We start from the raw sequence: 20,994 nt of genomic DNA, 5'->3' as shown, positions 1-20,994 counted from the left end.
TCTGCATGGCCGGCAGTTGCACAGCTGCGGCTGCTGGAGATGAAGGGAGCCCTGGGTGTCCTCCCTCCATGGGGACAGCACGAGGCCCTTCACAAGACCACCAGGCCCTCCAGCAGCTGGGCTCTGGCTTCCCTGTTCCTCACTGCAGGGTGCCCCGGCAGTAGGCTGTGGGGCACACTGTCCTTGTCTGAGCTCTGCTTTCCATGGGCACACAACAAGGAGTAAATTGTCCAATTCCAGCGAGTTCCAGCGGTGCCTCTCATGAACAGAAAGGACACTGTCAGGCCTGTCGTGAGTCCTAAGGCACTGGGCTGTGTGGGGACTGGCACAGGGCTGGGAGCTGGTAGGTCCCACAAACGGGAGCTGTGCTGACATTTCCATGATTGGTCCTGGGCTCTGTCCCTGACCCCACCTCTCCCTGATGCAGAGCTGAGGGTGGGGGTGGAGTAGAGAGAGCTCCCCTCCCCCTCGGGGTCTCTTTCTGCTGCTCCTGGTTTAAAGTCGCTCAGCCGTGCAGCAGTGGTGACAGCTGTGCTCCTCTGATGATGTCCCCTGGACATGCACAGGCTGTGGCGTGTGAGCAGCCCTGTCAACCCCAGGTGAGGATGTGAGTCGTCACTCCTCCCTGGAGGCAGCTGAGTTGAGATAACAGGTGCGTTCTGCCCACCAGCTCGGCCCTCTGCCTCTGCCCATGTGGCCTGGCAGTCACAGCCCTGAACTGTCAGCTGTTGGCTAACTTGGGCAAAGCTGCCCCACATGGAGGGTGACAGTCACAGCAGGGAAAGGCCAAGGCAGGAGCCTGAAACCCAAATGCAACAGAATGAGCCCTGTCAGCAGGCTGCCACCAAGAAGCCAGGAGGGCTCCAGGGAGCCCAGGAAGGAGGCCAGGGAGGAAGGCATGCAGCCCAGACTCCCTTGTTTAGCCCTGGGCCTTATATCCAGCCTGGGAGAGGCCTCTGGTGGCCTTACTGCTCCAGGCCCATCCTGAAGCCATCCACCACACATAGCTGGAGGATTTTGACAGGGACCTCCCTCTCTAGCCTGGCAGGTGTCTGAGGCTCTTAGCAGGAATCCCAGGCCCTCCAGGGGCTACTCCCTGCTCTGGGAGCCCTGTGCAGAGGTGGGACCAGGTGGGGCATAGGCACTCTGCAAGCCCTGCCTCACCTTGAAGGGCCGAGTCCACCTGTCCCTCACAGCCCTGTTCAAAGGGCACCTCATCCTGGAAGCCTTCCCTGATGACCAGCCCTCTGACTCCCTGAAGCCCAAGGGCTTGGTCTGTGCCTCTCATCAGTCACTTGTCACCCAGGATGTATCATGACTTCTGGTTGTCTATGTCTAAGCATAATTTTCTTATTTAGTTCTTTGGTTTTCTTCCACCCTTTTATTGTTGAAATTTTCAAACCTATAGGTGAGTGGAAAGGATTGTGCAATGAACACAAACACACCTACATCCACCACTGGGATTTTACAATGAATGTTTGGCCACGTTCCTTTCTCTCTCTCTCTCTCTCTCTCTCTCTCTCTCTCTCTCTCCTTTTATCCATCCACCTTGGGAAAAAAATGCTTGCTTGCAATACATAGAATACATAGTCCTAAAGCAGCCCAGGATGTAATTTGCAATTACCCCGTCCATGGAGCTTTGGGGCAGCCCTCAGTCCTGCTTAGAGTGGCCAAGTTGTGCTGACCAAGGGGCGCAGGCCACAGGCCCAGTTGCTCCCTCCCGGGCACACACTGAGCCCAGTGTCTGGCTGGTCAGGGCTTTTTGGAAGCCCGAGTCGGGAAGACGTTGAGAGTATCTGGCAACATCAGATTTGGAAGCAGCTGCTGTCAGCCTTAGCGGTGGGAGAGACCCCCATGCTTGCCCTGTGGGGGCCCATGTCTAGTTTCTCAGAACAGGGCACCAAGTTGGCATTTCCTGCTGTCTCTCACAGCCTCAGTGCCCCCACTAGGCCCAGGCTCTTCTGAGGGCAGTGTAGTATCCATCAAATGGGTGCCTACAAGGGCCGGGCTGGCACCTTGAGCAGGAAGAGTAGGCCAGGCTCAGCCAGCTGATGTCAGCAGTCAGCGTTGAGGGCCTTGAAGTGAGGTGGGCCTCAGAGCTCCTCATCTGAGGAGCATGGTTCCCTAGGTCCCAGCCAGGAGCTGACATGGAGAAACAAACCCACTGAGGCCTGCATTTCCCATTTTCCAAGAAAGCTAGAAATCTAGATATTTCTGGGAAATGTTCAGGCTTTCAACTGCAGGCTCCCATTCTGAAAGCCTCAGAAAGCATGTCAGCAGGCCAGCTTCACCCACAGCCTGCCTTGAAGGTGTGATGCTGCAGGAAGGCAGGAAGCAGGGTTCACAGGAAGCTTTCCTTGGGTGCATGAATCAGGGGCACCCCAGGCATCAGCAGGGATTGGAATGCACGGGGCCTGGGCCAGGAGGCAGGGGTGTAGGCCAATGCCCTTGGCAGCTTCAGACCTGTGGTAACCCCGGCTGGCTCCTGGGGCCAGCCCCACCTGCCCTGTGTCCCCTGTGGTCTTTGGCTCATGGCAGGAGTTGTCCTTCCACAATGGTGGAAGGACACACTCCCTGAGCCTCAGGGTGGGTGCCCTGTGGTCCTTACTGGTTCAGGAAGAGCAGAAGATGAGGAATCACCTGTAGGTCTCTGGAATCACAGTTAAAACAGGGCTTCTGTGATGGATTCCCCTGAGCAGGGTCCTTGGTGACTCACCTGCCGCACCCGAGTCCTGGCCCTGTCACTGTGGGTGTCCTGCCTGCCACAGGCACACAGAAAGACAGGGAGGAGGGACCCCAAGTGTTCAGCAGCCCTGAAGGAGGCATCCAGGCCTGGGTGCCCAGCTGGGTGCATGAGACATGGTGTCTTCAGGCAGCATTATGGCTCCGCTTACACCTTACATCAGGGAGGGCCTGGCTGAGTGCACGGCCTGCACACCTGGGGCCCGAGGGAACACCACAAATTTCAGGGCAGGAATAGCACTCTGAGCCTACCTGTGCCTGGACCAAGGCCTTTCCTTAGCGTTTTGGTTCAGGAATGGTAGGGAGAGGGCCCTTGAGTGTTTGAGGCCCAGACGCCTCTTCCTGGGCCCTCAGTGACACCAGATGAAGATTTGACCCAGTGGGCACATAGATGTTGGTTCAGACGCAGCTCTTTCCTTACAGGAGCCTCTGTGAATTCGGTTTTGGGGCTGGATCTCCAGGAACAGGGAGGTCAGAGGGGAGGCAGCCCTCCACTCTTCCTCACTCAGACTTTTGAACGTTGTCCTTGCAGAACCCTACCATGTGGTTGTTCATGGAAATGGCTTTCAGAATCTAAAGAAACAGGATGAAGTTATTTGCAGATTTATCTTCAATGAAACCACTATCGTTGGTGAGTTGTCTCCTCGGTGCCTCTGAGTCACGTATTTCCCACACAATGCTGCCTTTCCCCACAGCCAGCCAAGCCTCCCAGCCCTTGCCAACCATTCCCTTGGACCCGGTGGGGTTAGAGGCCATGAGGACAAGTGGAAGGAGGCACTGGGAAGCCTGGCCACCCCTCCCTTCATCTGCCAAGTGGGGAAGTAACAAATCCCAAGAGAGCATCTCAGATCAGGGCTTCCCCCTCAGTGAGGCTGGAAGGACCCGAAGCCCACAAGGCTACTCCTGGGAAATGGTGGCAGCCCCGGAGGTCTGAGCCTGGCTGGCCAGGTGCACCAGTAGCTTGCCCAGAGGGGTGTGTTTACCTTGCATTGAGGGAGGATGCCAGCCTGTAGGCCTGGGCCCTGGAATCCTGGCTCAGGCACACATTGCCTGTGTCACCTTGACCAGATGAGTATTCTACTCTGAGCCTCTATTTTCTCAATTTAACATGGAGCCAATATGGTGCTGGCTGTGTATCCTTTAACTGAAATGGTTGGGACCACAAATGTTTTAGTTTCTCAATTTTTTGAGGTTTTGGAATGTGTGCATTATGCTTATGTTTCAGCATCCCAAACCGCAAATTTGAAATCTGAAATTCTCTGTTGAGCATTTCTTTTGAACATCATGTTGGTGCTCAAGAAATGTCAGATTTTGAAGCATTTTGGGTGTGGATTTTCATATTACAGATGGTCAGCCACAGTTGCACCTAACTATGCAAAATTACATGTGTAGAGCAGTTGGTTCGTGGAAGGGCTATAGCGTTTTAAAAAATCTCCTGTTATTTGACTATAGTTAGGCATCAGAGGACCTCTGTGATGGTGGAGTGGCCTGAGGAAGCGCACAGTCCAGGCAGACACTGTGCCCTGGGTGCTGGGGAGGGGCGTGTGCTCTTCCCCACTGAGTGCCTGGGGTGCAGTTGGATTTTTGCATCCTCCTTGATCTTCCCAGGTGGCCCTTTGATACATTAATTTGATCTGATGATAATATGTTCATTGACATCTAATTCCAGGGCCATGTGGTAATCCCAGGATGACTTTTCTTCCCCCAAGAGGCTTCTTGGTCATTTTCCTCTTTTCCATGAATACATAGGAAGGGCTGGGCCTGTCATCCCCACATTCCCACTCATTAGAATTGTGTGGATGGTCTCAGGGAATTCGGTTTTCACTGGGTTATACTTTCTCAGGAGTGTCTTAGGGACTGAGCATCCCCTTTCTAAGGAAAGGTAATGCTTATTGAGCACTTACATCAGATATTGTGCCAAGTGCCTTACACACAGTATCTCCCTGAATCCTCAAAGCAGCCTCACAGAAATTCCTTTGAATGTGTCAACCTAAATAACAGACAGACAAGGGCTCTTTACAAGAAAATGATGTTCATCTGAGAATGGGCATCACAGTGGGAATGCGCATCCATAGGAAACTACATGCATATTCAGGAAGGTTCGATTTGACAAGAGATGTGAGGAGGATTACATAATTGTTTCAGTTAATTCTTCTTGGCTACTAAGGTCAATAATAATAGAGGTGACCCCAGTGTGAGGTTGCATGGGCAGTAGCTGGGCAGATGTCCTTGCAAAAGTTGCAATGGTCTTTGTACAAGGTTGTAGTTTTGCAGAGACTTGTGATGGTTTTTGTTATCAGGTATACAAGCTCGTGAATCCTCTCTTCGTAGACTTCCCCATCTCAACTTGCCAGGATTTTTTTTTTAAACATATTAACTCCATTTTGATTTTGACAATGTTCGCAGTTTCTTCTTTTTGATGAAAATCTTTTGGCTGCTCATGGTGGCTCACGCGTGTAATCCCAGCACTTTGGGAGGCTGAGGCAGACAGATCATGAGGTCAGGAGATGGAGACCATCTTGGCTAACACGGCGAAACCCCATCTCTACTAAAAATACAAAAGAAAAAAAAAATTAGCCGGGCGTGGTGGCAGATGCCTGTAGTCCCAGCTACTCAGGAAGCTGAGGCAGGAGAATTACCATATATTTTACATGAGCACTCATTTATTTAAGTCATTCTAAACAGAATTCCTTAAGGGATTTCTGGATGACTATGTCAGATTTTACCAAGTAGACACAACATAAAACTTGTACGTATGTGTAAACACACCTAAACATATATATACACACACAAAGATTTTATAGCTTACATTTTAGAATGTTAGTCATAAGACAATGGAACATACAAACTCACTAGTTAATAAAAAGCCTGTTGTGGCAAGTTGAGGTGGTTCATGCCTATAATCCTAGCTCTCTGGGAGGCCAATGTAGGCAGATCGCTTGAGTTCAGGAGTTTGAGACCACCCTGGTCAATATGGCGAAACCCTAGCTCTACCAAAAACACAAAAAGCTAGCTGGGTGTCATGGTGCAGGCCTATATTTCCAGCTACTTGAGAGGCTGAGATGGGAGGATCACTTGAACTTAGGAGGCAGAGGTTGCAGGGAGCCAAGATCGTGCCACTCCACTCCAGCCTGGGTGACAAAAAATTTTAAAAACATAAAAAATAAAAGTCTGTTGAATACAAATTATATGTCTGACAAAGTTGGTTACTGTTCACATGGCTAAACTTTATTTGCCCTTATCAGTAATCCAGTGAAGGCTACTGATAAAAATTTTGAGTAAAACAGTTTTTATAACAGTTTGGTTTTTAACAAGCTGCTTTTTTTTTTTTTTCTTTTTTCAGCTTCAAATGAATTTAGAGTTAAATTTTCAATGTTTACATTTAGCTATGACTGGTTGAATTAGATGATAAAAGCAAAATCTCCAAGTAGCCTTGAATGTATCTTTTGTTTGCTAGTCCAGTTTGTTTGACTGGGAAGGAAAGCATCTTAGCAGTTTTGGTTAGTACAGTGTTGGGTTAGTACAGTATTGGGTTAGTGTAGTATTGGGTTTTCCTTTTTTTTTTTTGGTCCCTGCATGTCACACAAAGCAAAATTTTTATGCCAGACTGAGACATATTACTGCTCTGAGTTTAAGATTTTGACCTGTTTAATCCAAGAGCCTAACTTTTATAAACATTTATCTAGTCCTTTTTTCAAACTATTCATGTTTTAATTAACTGCTTCATCACTCTAATTGTTAGTTAGACAAACCTAAATTTATATTTCTAAAAAATGTCTAGGTTGTTGGTTACCATGGAGCTTTTGTAATTTGTAAAGTGATTGATTTGAATGCCCCTTTTGGCGTTTTTAAGAAAATCTTGGCTGGAATGCCATAAGCAGTGAGCTTATCGCAATACCAGTAGACAAGTCTGCAGATTTGAAGCATATAGACAGAAATAGAGATAGAAAGAGAATTTAGAGTATTCTACATGTTAACTCTATATTGGCAGAGTTTTTTAGAGAGTTCGAATAATGACTATTTGACTCTGAATTTTCCTTGATGGAATTTGCCCATCCGTTTTAAAATGTGCAAAAAATGGGCCATAGTATGTAATTGGCTGGAATTCCAGAAAATCTGGCATGCCTTAATGCTTGAGAATCCCATTCCATTTCTTTTTGATCTCTCCAGTGCAAAGAAAATCCTGAAAATCTCCTGTCAGGAAAGGTCAGGAGTTTGGACTGGTGCTTTGGACAGAGGCAACTGCCCTAGTGGCTTTTAGTTAGCCATCCTGCCTCCATTATTCAGAAACTTATTTTTACCAGGAGAATATTTTCAGAAACAAGCAAGAGAAAAGAGCCAAATCAATTACAGACACACAAAATCATTGTTCACAGAGAACCAAATGATTCACAGAGAACCAAATGAGCTCAATGAACCAAAATCATTGTTCACAGAGATTTTAACCCAGGTGTGCAGCTCAAACAAAATATTTAATTAGGAATGCAGAACTAAAAGTGAATTTGCCAGAAAAGACATGCCTCACAAACAAATGTAAATTATGTAGAAACAAGGGTGCTCAAATCAGAAGAACACTTGTCATTATACCAGAAAGAATTTACCAGAAAAGACAAAACATTGTTATCATTTCAGGAGGGATATAAGGTCTTTGGTTACAGTGGCCTTATCTAAATCAGATGCTGAATGATGTCAAGAGCTTCTACCCAAAAGTAGGAGGCTCAGCCTGAAAGAAGACTCAGGGCAGAAAAAGCAAGTCACAGAAACAGAGAGCTCAAAGGGCTCAAGTGAGGACTGCACACCAGTTCCAAGAATGGCTGATTTCTTCCAATAGTGGTCCTACTCCAGGTCTACTTCTGGACACCATTTATGTCAACCTGAACAACAGAGTTTCTCTCTAAAAGAAAACAGTACTTATTCAGGAACAGTGCCTGGCACTGGGAATATGTGTGCCATAGTAATGTGCATAATCAGGGAGGTAACAAAAGACAAAGGCTTTTAAAGGAGAAATGAAGATTACATAATTGGTTTGAGACCATTATTCTTGCCCAAACAGATCAATAGCAAGGGTGACACTAGTTCAAGGCTGGACAGGCAGTTCTTGGGCACATGTTCCTGTGGACGTATTTTTTTGTGTTAAGTTTGCAATGGCTTTTGTGCAAGGTTGTGGTTTTTGCAGTCTTTTGTGATATTTTTATTACCAGGCATATAGGCATAAAACCCTCTCTTTGTAGCCTTTCTTAGCCCTATTTTTCATGGATTTTATTTTATTTTTTAACACAAATGACTTCATTTTAGTTCTGACAACTTTCCCGTATGGATGGAGAACTAGAGAGAAGCATGATAGAAGAGCCTGCCCAGGGCCATACAGTCCATGTTGCAGGGCAGGAAAGCAGACCCAGGAGATCTGCCTGCCCTACCAGGGCCTTCTGCCTCCCTGTGATGGCAGCTGCTGGGAAAGGGGGTACCCAGCCTACCTCCATGAAGGGCATTCAGCTGCCTCCTCTGTGGGCCTGTGGGTGCACTGGCTTCCCACCCTGGAGGTTACCGTCTACCTCTCCATACACAGGCCAGCACTGACGTCTCGCAGCGGGGAGCCCCTGCCACAGCTCTGGGCACCTGCATAGATGGCCATTCTGCTCCTGGTTGATGGCTTGTCCAGGAGTAAAAAGAAGCTTATTTTTAAAAATAATTGAGAACAACCTTTAAACCTATTTTCACTATTAGGAAGATATCCCCTGAAAATGTCCCTGGAGTGTTGGCCACCACTGAACACGCCTCCCCTGCACCCCCCACTAGACGGCAGCGTGCCTTCCCTGGCCACTGATGCCAGCCTGGAGGTGCAGGTCAGGGAGAGACTTCCCTCTGTCCTGCATCTGTCCCTGTGGGGAAGCAGGGGCAGAGCCTGGTTCTGGCTTCTGGAAGCGCCTGGATGCAATTTTTGACAACCTAAATAACAAACAGTGTCTCTAAACAGAAATGCTATTTATTCAGGACCAGGGCATTGCAATGGAAAACACATGCCAGAGTAAACTATGTGCATATTGAGGGAGGTGAAAAAAAAAACCAAAAAAACAGAAGAGTTTTTACGGGAAAATGAGGAGGATGCCATAATTGTTTTGAAATCATCCTTGGCAAAAATGTCGATACCATGGGTTCTACCAGTCCTAGGTTGGCCAGGTAGTTGCTGGACCCTGGGAAGCCGGGGTCCTGGCAGCCAAGCCCAGTAGGTAGAGAGCTAGATCAAGGCCAGCAGGCAGATGCCCACGCCCTCCCCCACAGTTCAGGAAGTGTGAAGAGGGCGTGGGCTCAGGAGTGAGAAGGTTCCATGTCTACACGTTACTGAACTCTCCTGAGCCCACCACGCTCCCACAAAAATGAGTAAATAAATACATAAATAAATAAAAATGGGAAAACAAAATTGCAGACTTAAAAAACAAACCCAGTGCCCTCCTCAGGCTTCCCCATCTTGGTAAATTGTGTTGCTGTCCACCTGGTTGTTCTGGTCAAACTCTCAAATGTCATCTTTGACTCCTCCAAGCTTCCTCTTCACATCCATCCCACCAGCAAGTCCTGTTGCCTCCATGTTCAAAATATATCCTGGATCTGCCCAACCTGGACAGATTCACTGCACAATAAATAAAACCCCAACCCCTTTCCAGGGCCCAGGAGGCCCTGCCCCCTATTCTGGGTCACCTCTTTCCCTCCTTGACAAGGTCAGCGAGTCACTGCCCGGAGCATTGGCACAGGCCACTCTCTCAGCCCCAAGCACCCTTGCCTGGGATCTTTGCCTGGCTGGCTCCTCATCTTTTAAATCTCAGCTGGATTGTCACCTCTTCAGAGAGAATTTATTTTTCATGGAAGTTTACAACACTATACAAAGTAGCAAGAATTGTACCATGAACTTGAAGAAGCCATCACCTACTTTCAATCATTCTTAACCTGCCCCCACCTGCTTTCCTTGGTACCCTTACCACAGAGTATTTTGAAGCAAATCCCTGGCCTTGCATCATTTCATGCTCTTCTAGACCAGAAATTGTGGCTCTACAAGAGAGGAAAAGTGACGCGTAACGAAGCGACTGTCCCTTTCCTCTGGTCCCCTCACCTCCTCTGGTCATGGACATCACAGCATGTTGCACTCTCTGTCATCTGTTTTGTCCTGTTTTTTATTTTGTTTTCTGTGTCCCGTGCAATCCCTAAAGGTGAGTCCTTGAGAGCAGGGACTCTGCCTGCCTGTTCCTGTTACACAGCAGAGTGCTGCACAGGGCCTGGGTGTGGCGGGTGCTTGCAGGGGTCTATGCAATAGGAAGGCAGAGCCCACATGCCGGTCCTGGGCCACAGGGTCAGCTCTGCATGCTGAGGACACACATGGGGAGGAACAGTGGACAGACAGGTGCATTGACATTCTTCTCATGTCATTTTCTTTTAGATGAAAAGCCAACCAGTATCGACAATAATTCCATGAATTGCCCTGGGCCAAAACTAGAAAAACCTGGAGAGTAAGTGCCCCTGGCAGGAGGCCCCAGAGGGCAAGAGATCAGGGAGTCAGGGTTGGTCACCGTGAGGTGTACAGAATGTGGATGCCACCCCCTGCTGGGGCAGCCCATGTCTGTGGCTGGGCAAAGAGCAGCCTCCTCCCCACATCCCTTGTTGGTGGCCCCAGAGGTATTCAGGGATCTGCAGTGTTCTAGGGTCTATGAGGAGGGCAGGATGCAGGAGATAATTGCCCAAGGAATGGTACCTTTGCTTCAGGTTGCCTCTCAGAGTTAAGCCAACAGACTCTGTAAATACAGAAGAGCCAGAATGGTGACACCAAGCAGTGGTCCCTGGTCATTTAGGACATGGTCACAATGGCATGAGACCCCATGCAGGGCCCCTCACTGCCTGACCCGCTTACCCTTTGGTCATCATTGCTGAGTTGACCTGCAAGTGTTTGGAGAATGACCTCTCATGACCCATGCTGTCCACTGGCCAAGGGCAAGAACTGCATCTCTCCGGGCTGGGTCTCACCATCTGCGTTTTCTGTGCTTTAGGGAGTACTTTATTGAAGTCAGCTTGAACAATGGCAAAACATTCTTCAAGAGCAATGTCAGCGTCACCAGCAGCACATGTGTGAGTACCAGGATGGGGTTGCAAACATGTATGAGGACTGTCCAGAGCCTCTGCACTAGAAGGAGATATACCCTGGGGAGGACAGAAAGGGCAGGCAGTTCCCAGGCAGTCCCAGAAAGTAGTGTGTGCAGCAGGCACCTGAGGCTGCTCCAACCAGGCTTCCAGATGGTGCAGGTGGGTGAGGCTGGGAGGCTGTCTGCCAGGAGCCAGAGTCCAGCACCTGTAGGCCAGGACCTCAGACCCAGGAGCACTGGAGGATTCCACACACTGCCGTCAGGGTGTGTGTGTGCCACTGAACTGGTGCCCCAGCTGCTGATCTGGTCCTGAACCTGCTCATGACCCTGGCCCCCAAGCCTGCCTGGTGGTCGCTTGCTGTCATTTCCCAGATGCCTTCAGCCCCTTTTCTGCCTCTCCTCCTTGCTCAGGCCTCTGAGATGTCCCTCTCTGCTCCCTCGCCAAGCCCTGCAGTATGTCCCTTCCTACTGCTGAAGGGAAGGCTCTCAGGCACTGGGACCTGGGCTCAGCTCCAAGAAGCCCCTGGGAATGGAGGTGCTGTGCCCCAGGTGCCTGCTCCTCAGAGCTCCGTGTCTTTGGGCAGCTTGGCCCAGGGCCGCATAGGCAGGAGGATGTGCTGGAGGGACGGGCGAGAGGCCAGAGCCCACTCCACCGCCTTGTACCCAGTCTTACTTGTGAGGACACACCAGTGTTGAGAGCCCTCCCTCTGGGTCTCCCCTTGCCTGTCCCTGCACATCCACACGTGGATCTGCAGGCTGAATGTATGCATTCCCCATCAGGAATCTACTCACTGATGGCCTGACTGTGACAGGCACATCAGGAGCAGCCCTGGGGCTCCCACCTTGCCAGCGGCCTTCATGCTCAGCTTCAGTGGTTCCTCTCCTTCAGCCAGCCGGGTGCCTGGCACAGTCATCTTCCCTCGCCTCCTCTCCTCTCCTCTCCCCTCCCCTCCCCTCTCCAGCCTTCTTTCTAAGTAGAGCTCTGGATCTGGGGAAGGCCTGAGCAGCCTGCGTTCCCACGGATGCAGCCCGAGGTTCCTTTATTGTGAAGAACACCCAGAGAAGTGTTCCCGTTGCTTACACCCCATGTGGCCCTGGTTCTGAGCCAGGACTTTGTCTGAGCTCTCTAAACCTCACAAGTGCCCCCAGGGAGGGCGGCTCATTCCCTCTGCACAGGTGTGGAGGCTGAGGCACAGAGCGGTGCGTGGATGTGCCCACGGTGCAGAGCCTGAAAGTGGGGAGAGAGGCTGTGGGGGATGGACCCGGGTCTCCTGCCCCTGCTCCTGCACCTGCACCTCTCTTGGCCACAGTACCCCCACCCTCACCCGTCTTTGTACCTGTAGATTTTGTGGTTCTCACAGAAGCCCTGTGCTGCAGGCAAAGTGTGCAGTGAGGGTTTATCAGACCATGGAAGCTTCCGGGACTTTCTTCTCAGGGCTCTGGGGCAAAGACTTTCAGCAGGGCCAGAGAGAGGGTCTGTAGCTCTCTGGGGCCCAGCCCTGGCCGCTGGCCCTACTGTGGTACCCGGATGCGGGGCCAGCTAGGGAGAGTGAGGAGTGGGCAGATGGCTGCCAAGTGGTGGGGACCGGGAAGAGGCCACCCAGGCCCTCCCAGGCCTGGCATTCCTCTATCCCTTAGGTGTGGTTCATGGTGCTCTCTTTCTCCACCAGGGCATTTTCAGCAACTGGCTCTATTTTTTGCTCCCTCTGCTGCTTCTGCCACTACTGCTGTGTTGTCTCTGGCGGCTGTGCCGCAAGAAGGCAAGTGCTCCCTGCCTGCCCAGCCTTGGGGCCCAAGCACAGGCCCGCCCTCTGAGGGACTCTAACATGTGACTGCCCCGTGATCCCACCTGTGGGAAGTTTCCCTCAGCTCCCAGCTCATCACGTGAGCCCAGGGAGTGGCAGACCTGTCTACACGTTCCCAGAGCCTAGCAAGTCTGGGCTTCTGCAGGGCCTCCTGCCTGGGCTGGTCACATAGAGCTGGCCTGGGATGCCTTGGACATGGGGCTGAGGCCTGCCCTGGCTCCTAGAGAGAAGTGACCCCAGAACCCCTGAAACCAAGGCTACCTCAACAATCTGGACTTCTGGAAGCCTCAGATGGACAGGGCCAGGAGGTGGCCTCTGTGTGGAGGGAGGAAGAGAGGGTCCCCCATGAAGTCCTGATGGCCCAAATGGAGGACGGTGCTGTAACCCCCAGCTGTCTGTGCCTTGAGGAACCGGCATGGATCTTGGCACATGTCTGGTGCCTTCCCCATTCCTTCATCTGTCTTTACTGAGCTGCAGCTTCCCCTGGGCCCCATGCTGGGCTGGGGAGGGACAGAAATGAAGTGGCCACCATTGCCCATAGGCGGCTCACAGTCCTGTCCTGTCAGGGCTGAAGGTGAAATGTCCACCCCACAGGAGTGGGAAGGGCTCCCTGTAAGGCAGAGCAGGACCCAGAAGCAGAGATGGAGCCTGGGGCAGGGAGGATGGAAGGGGTGCTGGGAGCTGGGGTGGACGGACCCAGCTCTGAGAGCTGCAGAGGACAGAGCAAAGGGAGGAGAGGACAGAGCTCAGCCCAGGGAACATGCAGGGCTCATGTCTGCATAGGGAGCCACGAGGGGAGGAAGCCGGGAACTCAGCCATGAGGCTGGGAGGTCAGGGAGGGCTCCTGGGGACAGACAGGCTCTCCCTGAGGAAGGGAAGTAGGGCGGACGCTCTCTTCTCCATGTGGCTGTGGGCAGAGAAGGACACTTGTAGGGGCTGGGCCTCTCTAGGGATCTGGTTCCCGGCCCGGCTGACCCCTAGGAACCCCACAGTGGCGGTACAGGGGTTCCCCTTGGGTAAGGTTGGAGGCTGAGGCCCGGGAAGAGGAGCCTGCCGGGTACAACTTCACAGGCTCAGTGTGGCCAGAGTGACACCCCAAAGGCAGTGCTCTCTCCTGGTGCTCCAGACCAGGGTCCCAGCTATGTGCAGGGCCAAGGCAGAGCCCGCCCACCCCCATCCAGCTTGGGTTTGTCTCTTTTGAACATTCTAGACTGTCAAGGAGCCACCACCTGTGCAGAAGCCAGAAAAGGTAAGTCACAGTTTTGGTCTCAATATTGTCACATCCCAAGGAGCCCACCGACCTTCACCAAGAGTGCCATGAAGCATGCGCCCCATGACCTCCACCTGCCTGGGCAGAGAAGAAGGTGACAGAGGGGCAGAATGGAGCCTGAGAAGATGGGGAACTCACAGTGATGTCCCCAGCACACCCTTCCCGCTCCCTGCACCCCTTAACATGAGCCTTGTCACTAATTCACAGCCTGGGCCAGTTTCAGCAACTGTGATGATCTGTCCTGAATGAATGGGGCTTTTCTGTCAATGCCCCAAGGACCTTTTGTAAGATGCTAAGGATGGAGGCGCTCTGGAAAAGGAGCCCCGCGTTTCAGGGACCTGGCCCTGTCCCCAGGCTCTAGAGGCGGCTGTGGCTCCATTTGGCCTCTCTGGATCTGTGTCTCCTGGCAGGGACAAGGGGCTGCCTGGAGTTAGCCTCTCAGGACTGCAGGGCTGAGGGATGGGGGAGTCCTGGCGGGCACCAAGCTGGGAGGGACACCAGCCCAGTGAGCATAGGGGCCAGGAGTCCGGAAGCAGGTTGTGGCTCACCTGGGTCGGGGACCCACCCCAGGGGCCATGGGCAATGGTGAGTAACTGAGGCAGGAGGCCCTGGGCCTGGGATGGGGTGGAAACAGACCTCCCTGGCCAAGGGTGGCCTCTGCGGTGCTGCAGAGTGGGCTCGGGGAGGCTGCATCTGCAGCCAGATGGATGCGGACAGTCACCTGCAAATGCTGGGACCATTCCACAGCCCCCAGAGCAGACCTCTTTCAACAAGGGCGGCCACAGGAGAACCAAGGGGACAGAGTCGAAGTTGTTGGCATTTATGAGAAGAGCATTGTCTGCCAACTAGGAGGAGTTTGCATGTTTCACACGTGAAGGACCCTCCTATGTGGTGTGGGTTTCTCTCTGGTCCTTTCATTCCCCAGACACACATCTGGGAATGGCCAGCACTGTGCCCCACCAGCACTGTCAGCAGATAGTTGTTTTTCCTTTTTTAGGAGCCAGAGCAGGAGAAACCACCACCTCCACCACCACCATCACCACCACCGCCTCTGCCTCCACCACCTCCGCCCCCACCTCCTGTAAACACCTGCCCCACCGTGATTGTTTGTTGCTGTGCATGCCAAGGAGTGTGCGGGATAAGAGGGATAGAGGTGAGAAGGGCACAATGGAGAGGGGCTGTGACCCAGGCTGGGACTGCAGGAGGAGGGGGCAGCTGGGTCCCACTGCAGAAGCCTGGGCCCTGGAGGAAGGCAGGCTCTATGGGGGCCGGACTTTGGTCACTTGATGCCGGGAGAAACCAGATGCCCACCTCACCTTCACGCCCCAGTGGCAGGCATATATGAGGGCTCCTGTCCCCTGCACCACCAGGTCTGTCCCCGCACATTGAACTCCCTCTCTAGAAGGATCCATGTTTCTGTACAGTGGCAACTTTTGATGTCTGACCAGTCCCTGGTTCCCACAGGGGTGCCTCAGCTCTGGCAGTGGCCTGGGGCTTTAAACCACCTGTCTGCAGGTGCATGGGTCAAGCAACCTGAGTCACAAAAGGTCATGTAGATCAGAAAAAAAAATAGAATTGACCAGTCCTGACACGCATTCTCACCACCACGAACACTGCAAGGATGCCAGGGGCACCTGTCAGCTCGGGCAGCAGGATCTTCAGGCAGTGAGGAAAAGCTGTCCCTGAGTGGGCTTGTCGCCTGCTGAGATGGGCTGACAGGCGCTGCAGGGAGGGGAGGAGGTGGAGACCCGAAAGCACCCTCACAAGACACCTGTGCAGGAGCTAGAGCCCCGGAGCCAACACGACAACCACTCTCCCTGAGGAAACCTCCTTCCCGGGCAGGTACAGGCCCATCTTGCTGAGGGGAACCCAGCCAGGCAGCAGCAGGGGCCCTGCACAGGGGTAGAGAGGGCACCTGGGTGGCTGGTGTTGAGGGCGAAGGACCCCAGAGTTCCTGCCTGGTCTGCCCCTCTCCCCCTTGGTCCTGGCTCTGTCTGTGGTCGGATCTCTTGCTTCCTCCTGGGAGTGTCAGGCTCCTCTGCAGCCTCAGTGGGCATCTGGGGAAGCCAGACCTGTCTCTCCCCGGAGTGTGGGGCACAGGGAAGCCGAAACACAGCCTCCGGGGAGAGGAAGTCACCTGCCAGCGGCCTGCAGTGCCTTGCAACACACGGCCCTCATCCCATCCCCACCAGGGCCCAGAAAGGCCTGACTGCAGCACCAAGGGCTGCCCATTATGGGTCCTGGGCTGTTTTCTGGCCTGTTTTTTCTCTGTCTTCCTCTTCCTCTCTTTTCTGGTGTCAGGTACCTACTCCCTGAGCAGGGCATGGTCCTCTCACCTGCCTTCCCCTGTGTGCCCCCAGCAGCAAGACTCCTCCCTTCCATGAGCTCCTGCCCAGGCCCCGTACCGAACTCATGCTCCCCTTCAGGACCTCTGCTCGGAACCACAGGCTCCTCCTGCCTTTGGACTTTTTGTCTGAATCTGCCCCTGTCGTTTTCTCTTCCTTCAGCAAAATACTGTTTTGTTCTAGATTCCAAAACTCTCTGTGGCCACAGTGACCATGTCCCCAACACGCAAGGCTGCCAGGCCCCTCCCTGAGGGGGAGATGGAAGCTTTGTCTGGGTGTGTTCCAGGGGACAGAGCCGTGGGTGGCTGGGGAGTCCTGATGCCTTCTGGAGGTAGTGTCCAGCCTGCATGGCTTCCTCATGGCCACGTTGCTTTTCAGGGCAATCTGGATACCTTTTGTGACCTCTCTCACCCAAGCTGCTGCCAGGTGCCATGGATGTGGTGTCAGCGCAGGGACCAGGTGAGCAGGGGTGCAGGGACACACTTGATGGACAGAAGGCCACTGCTTTTCCCCTGACCGCTGTCCTCTGGGATTGTGGCTCAGAGAGCCATGTCAGGCATCTGGCAAGGAGGACGGCACAAGACACACAGAAACGGTGCCCGTGGGCATCCCAGCCAGTTTCTGGACATGGGACCCGAGCACTTCGTTTATTCATCACCTGGGGCCAGGAGTGCTGGCTAGGATGGCTAACGGGGTTGTTGGGCAACACTGACTGGTTCTAATAGGCAATAAGAATTCCTTCCTTGGGTCATTGCCTTGGGACCATGGGGAGGACCAAATTGTTAAGATTTTCTCTTCGTAACTTATTATGAATGAGGACTAAAAATTTTTTATGAGGCCTCAGTAATGTATGGAGTCCTCCCGTGGGCCAGTTGCTACCCTAGGCCACGCTTTCACTGTTTTCATCCTCCTAGCAACTGTACCAGTAGGTGCTATTAGTATCCACTTTACTGAAGGGGACGGAAGTGCTGAGAGATTAAGTGGTACGTCCCTGCTCCTAAAGTCCGTGAGTGATAGGGCTGGATGTGCACTGGGCCTGGCTCCTGCCCTTACTCTGCACTGCTCTCCTTTTGGATCAGCACTAAGGGGCTTCTCCGCTCAGGCCCCGGGGTCCTGGAGAGGCCTGCTCCTGGCTCGGCCTGGGGCTCATCTGCCTGTGCCTCCACAGTCCAGCCCTTTGCACCTGGAAGATGATCTCATCCCCAGGGTTTATAGAGAGACCTGCACTGGCCAGATCTCCTGCATCAGGCCAGCACAGGCTCTCAGTGGCCAGGTGGCTGCGCACTGAGAAGGCCTTGCAGGCTGCAAGCCTCTGGACGCTGCTGATGAGAAACGGGCCAGGAGCCCCCGGGAGGCGTGCTGACACCTGGCAGGGCATCGCCAGTGTCAGAGGCATGCAGGGCTCCTCCAGCTGCTGGGCTCCTGGCTCTGTGCCTCTGCACAGGGCTCTCAATCTCAGCCACGCTTGCACAGAAGCTCATTTCTGTCTGAGGTCCCACGAGGCCTCTCCACATTGACACAGCCCAGTTCCAGTCACACAGCACTAGTCCAGCCTAATGCCCGGAACAGGTGAGACACTTAGGTGGGAGGGATAGAGCTTGATGGCTGAGTGTGAAAACAGGCGCCTCAAGCAGAGGGAAGGCAAGAGATGGGAGGGTGGGCATGGGAAAGGGCCAGAAATGGCCTTACTGTCCAGTGTGGTGACACAGGGGATGGAGCAAGTCTCTGGAATTGTCTCATTCCCAAGGGCAGCTCTTTGAAGCTAAGGTTTAGGGGTGGGGTGGTGGGGGGCAGAGTAATTGCATCACAGAGGGCACTTACCACTGCTCAGGGCTCTGCCAGGCTGCCACTGTCATCGTGTGAAGTCCACCTTGCAATTCTTGGAAAAGGAGAGACAATCCCTGTTTTACTAATGGCAAAATAGAGGCCCAGAAAGTTGCCTAAGGCCACCCAGATAGTAAGTGGCTGCCTCCAGCGCTATCAGAAATCAACCCCATATCTGTCCCTAACCCAGGGAAGCCCATAGCTATGCCTTGTGGACCTGGGCTCCTTCTAGCTTCTCTGCCACAGCCTAATTCGACCTTGTCCTTCCCAACTGTAGTCCTGAACACCCAACTGAGTGTCTTGTAAGATTTCTGTTGGGTACCCAAGAATTCAGACAATCTGGCAGGAGTTCCCGGTTCTCCTCTTCAAGCCTTCCGTGTGCTGGCCCCAGGGTCTAACGTGAGTCATGCACTAAAGAGGATGCGTCCCCCTGAGACCTGCAGCCCGTTTCAGAGCCACAGGGTCGGCCTGTAAGCCTAGTCCTGAGTGTACAAAGCCAGACACCAGCCAGGCTGCTGGCGAGCTCAGCAGCTTCCTGCTTGGAGACACTGGGAATGTGACCTTCCTGCCTGAGCCAGGGGGTCCCTGAGTGAGAAGGAGCCCTGAGGCTGGAGGAGAGAGAGTGCATCTCAGGGAGAAACCGCTGGAGACCAGACTTGGGTGGGTGGCTTGGCCCCAGCCAGGCAGCCCAACTGCAACTGCAGGGCTGTGGAGGCATCAGTGAGACGTCCTGCCCAGGACAGGCGTAGGCTGTCTGTCTCTTCACGGCAGAGTGAAGAGGCCACCTGTGTGCTCCACACCCTTCTTCCAGGATCTCCCCTCAGACAGAGACTCACTCAGGCCCTCAGCAGTGTGGCGGATCCTGAGAGAACCAGTGCATGCCTCTTTCTCCATCCATGCCCCAGCCTTGTGGGGAGGCTGTTTCCAAACTCCTCTTCCTGACTTGGCATTGTGGGCTGACCTGGGGGTGTGATGAGTTCGGGACATTGATGAGCATCCACAGGATAAAGTGAAGGAGAATCGTCAGCATGGATGGGAGGCAGAGTTTGATTCAAGAGCCTCGGAGTCTTGCTGCTGCATTTTGTATGAGTGTGCTGTTGAATTTAGAGGAGATGCTGCCCTTTAAAACCTTGTTTAGTTGCTGGTTTCGGCAAACCCAAACATCTTTGCATTTCGGCACATAATAATGCAGGAAATTCTCAAAGGCTCAGTTTACCAAAAACCTCAGCATTTTTTTTTTTTTTTTTTTTTTTTTTTTGTGGCAAAAGCAGTCAGTCTTGTTTGCTTTCAATTTTTTTTGTTGTTTTTAAATTGAGTGTGTCTCTCTGGTTTATCACCTTCAGTTCCTTGAATAAATTTTTTGATAGTGTCCTCTTCCAGGCCATCCCCACTACACACTCATACAAAATGCAGCAGCAAGACTCCGAGGCTCTTGAATCAAACTCTACCTCCCATCCATGCTGACGATCCTCCTTCACCTTATCCTGTGGATGCTCATTATGTTAATGGGAAACAGTATTGCTAGATCCATCAGGAAAGTCAAGCTAATAACGTGAAACCTTACCCTCTGTCACCAAATGTAGTGCCCACAATGATATAACAGCCTCTCCAGTGAGTTTAATTCGTGTGCGCACCACAGCAGGAAGCCCTTTAGAAATTGGATCTCATTTCATTCTCACAACACCCAGAGGACTCATAGCTGCCATTCATACCCAATCTTAAGGTGGGCCAGACACTGTTGCAAGTATATTCCACAAACTAACATATGCCATAACTCTATTGCGGGGAGGAAGCTAGAGGCCCTACAAAGTTAGGTAACCTACCCAGGGTCACACAACCAGGAAGCAATAGGACAAGCATCCAACAGCCTGGCTCCAGGTCCTTACTGTGTGCATGGCCACCTCTCTGTCCTGCAAGGCAGTCACTACTGTCTGCATTTCACAGCTGTGGACACCGAGGCTCTGATGTTTAGTGATAGGCTCAACATGGCAGGATCATTGAGTGGTAGAGCTGGGCTATGAACTGACCCAAGGGGAGGCTCATGTCTGAGTTGGGTTCCACCCCATGTCCTGCTGACAGAGTGATCTATGGAAACACCTGCAAGTGCATCTCTCTCTTCAGTGCAAAATGTCACATAGAAGGTCCTCAGATAACATTTCATTCAACGTCATATGAACACTGAGTGAGAAATGATGATGCTGATCAGAAAAAAAATCCATTCCCGGCTGAGGTCAATGTCTGTGTGGAGTTTGCATGTGGTTCCCATGGCTGCAGGGAATTTTTCTGGGTACTTCAGTTTCCGCTTACATCCCACAGATGTGCACATCAGGTGGATTGACATGTCTCTATGGGCTCAGTGTGAGTGTGTGGGTGTGTGAGTGCACGTGCAAGGACATGACATCCTGTCCAGGGTTAGTTCCCACCTTGCACCCTGAGCTGATGGGATAGGCTCCAGCCTCCTGCGACCCTAAGCTGGAATAACTGAGTAAATAATTATGTTATTTGCTTTTATTAACTTTTCTTAAAGGTATGTATAGCTCACATTTATGTCAATGTTTAATATTAGAAGCATTTTGGTTTTTATTTAGAAGTTTGATGATGTCTTCATGACTAGATATATGCCACAGGATCTTAAATTTCTAGTATCAATTAATCTATGATCCAGTTGGTTTTCTTGTACCCTGTTTCACTGGAAGTCATGATTTCTAAGAAACTATTGACAGCTTCTGATGAGGATTTACTGAAATTTACACATGATACATTTGTGAATATTAATATCTTGATTTCACACTGTCACTTGCAGACCTCCTTCTAAATTCGTGCTCACGTTTGCTGGGAGAGTTGTTCTGGGTAACAATTGGAGCTTAATGCAGACGGGCCTTAGG

General features: G+C 52.1%; 1 protein-coding gene across 1 annotated transcript in view; it reads left to right on the top strand.

The window, feature by feature from the left end:
- The window catches only part of LOC106996371 (anthrax toxin receptor-like), a 46,059-nt gene that overhangs the window by 12,118 nt on the left and 12,947 nt on the right, over window positions 1–20,994 (top strand). The window contains exons 10-16 of the mRNA XM_028826320.2: window positions 3,275–3,373; window positions 10,169–10,238; window positions 10,773–10,851; window positions 12,536–12,625; window positions 13,881–13,919; window positions 14,938–15,093; window positions 16,664–16,744. Coding sequence (XP_028682153.2) covers window positions 3,275–3,373; window positions 10,169–10,238; window positions 10,773–10,851; window positions 12,536–12,625; window positions 13,881–13,919; window positions 14,938–15,093; window positions 16,664–16,744 — 614 coding nt within the window. The remainder of the gene's footprint in view (window positions 1–3,274; window positions 3,374–10,168; window positions 10,239–10,772; window positions 10,852–12,535; window positions 12,626–13,880; window positions 13,920–14,937; window positions 15,094–16,663; window positions 16,745–20,994) is intronic.

The sequence above is a fragment of the Macaca mulatta genome, chromosome 9, assembly GCF_049350105.2.
Source record: "Macaca mulatta isolate MMU2019108-1 chromosome 9, T2T-MMU8v2.0, whole genome shotgun sequence".
Classification (NCBI taxonomy): domain Eukaryota; kingdom Metazoa; phylum Chordata; class Mammalia; order Primates; family Cercopithecidae; genus Macaca; species Macaca mulatta.
This window is presented reverse-complemented; position numbering and strand designations above follow the sequence as displayed.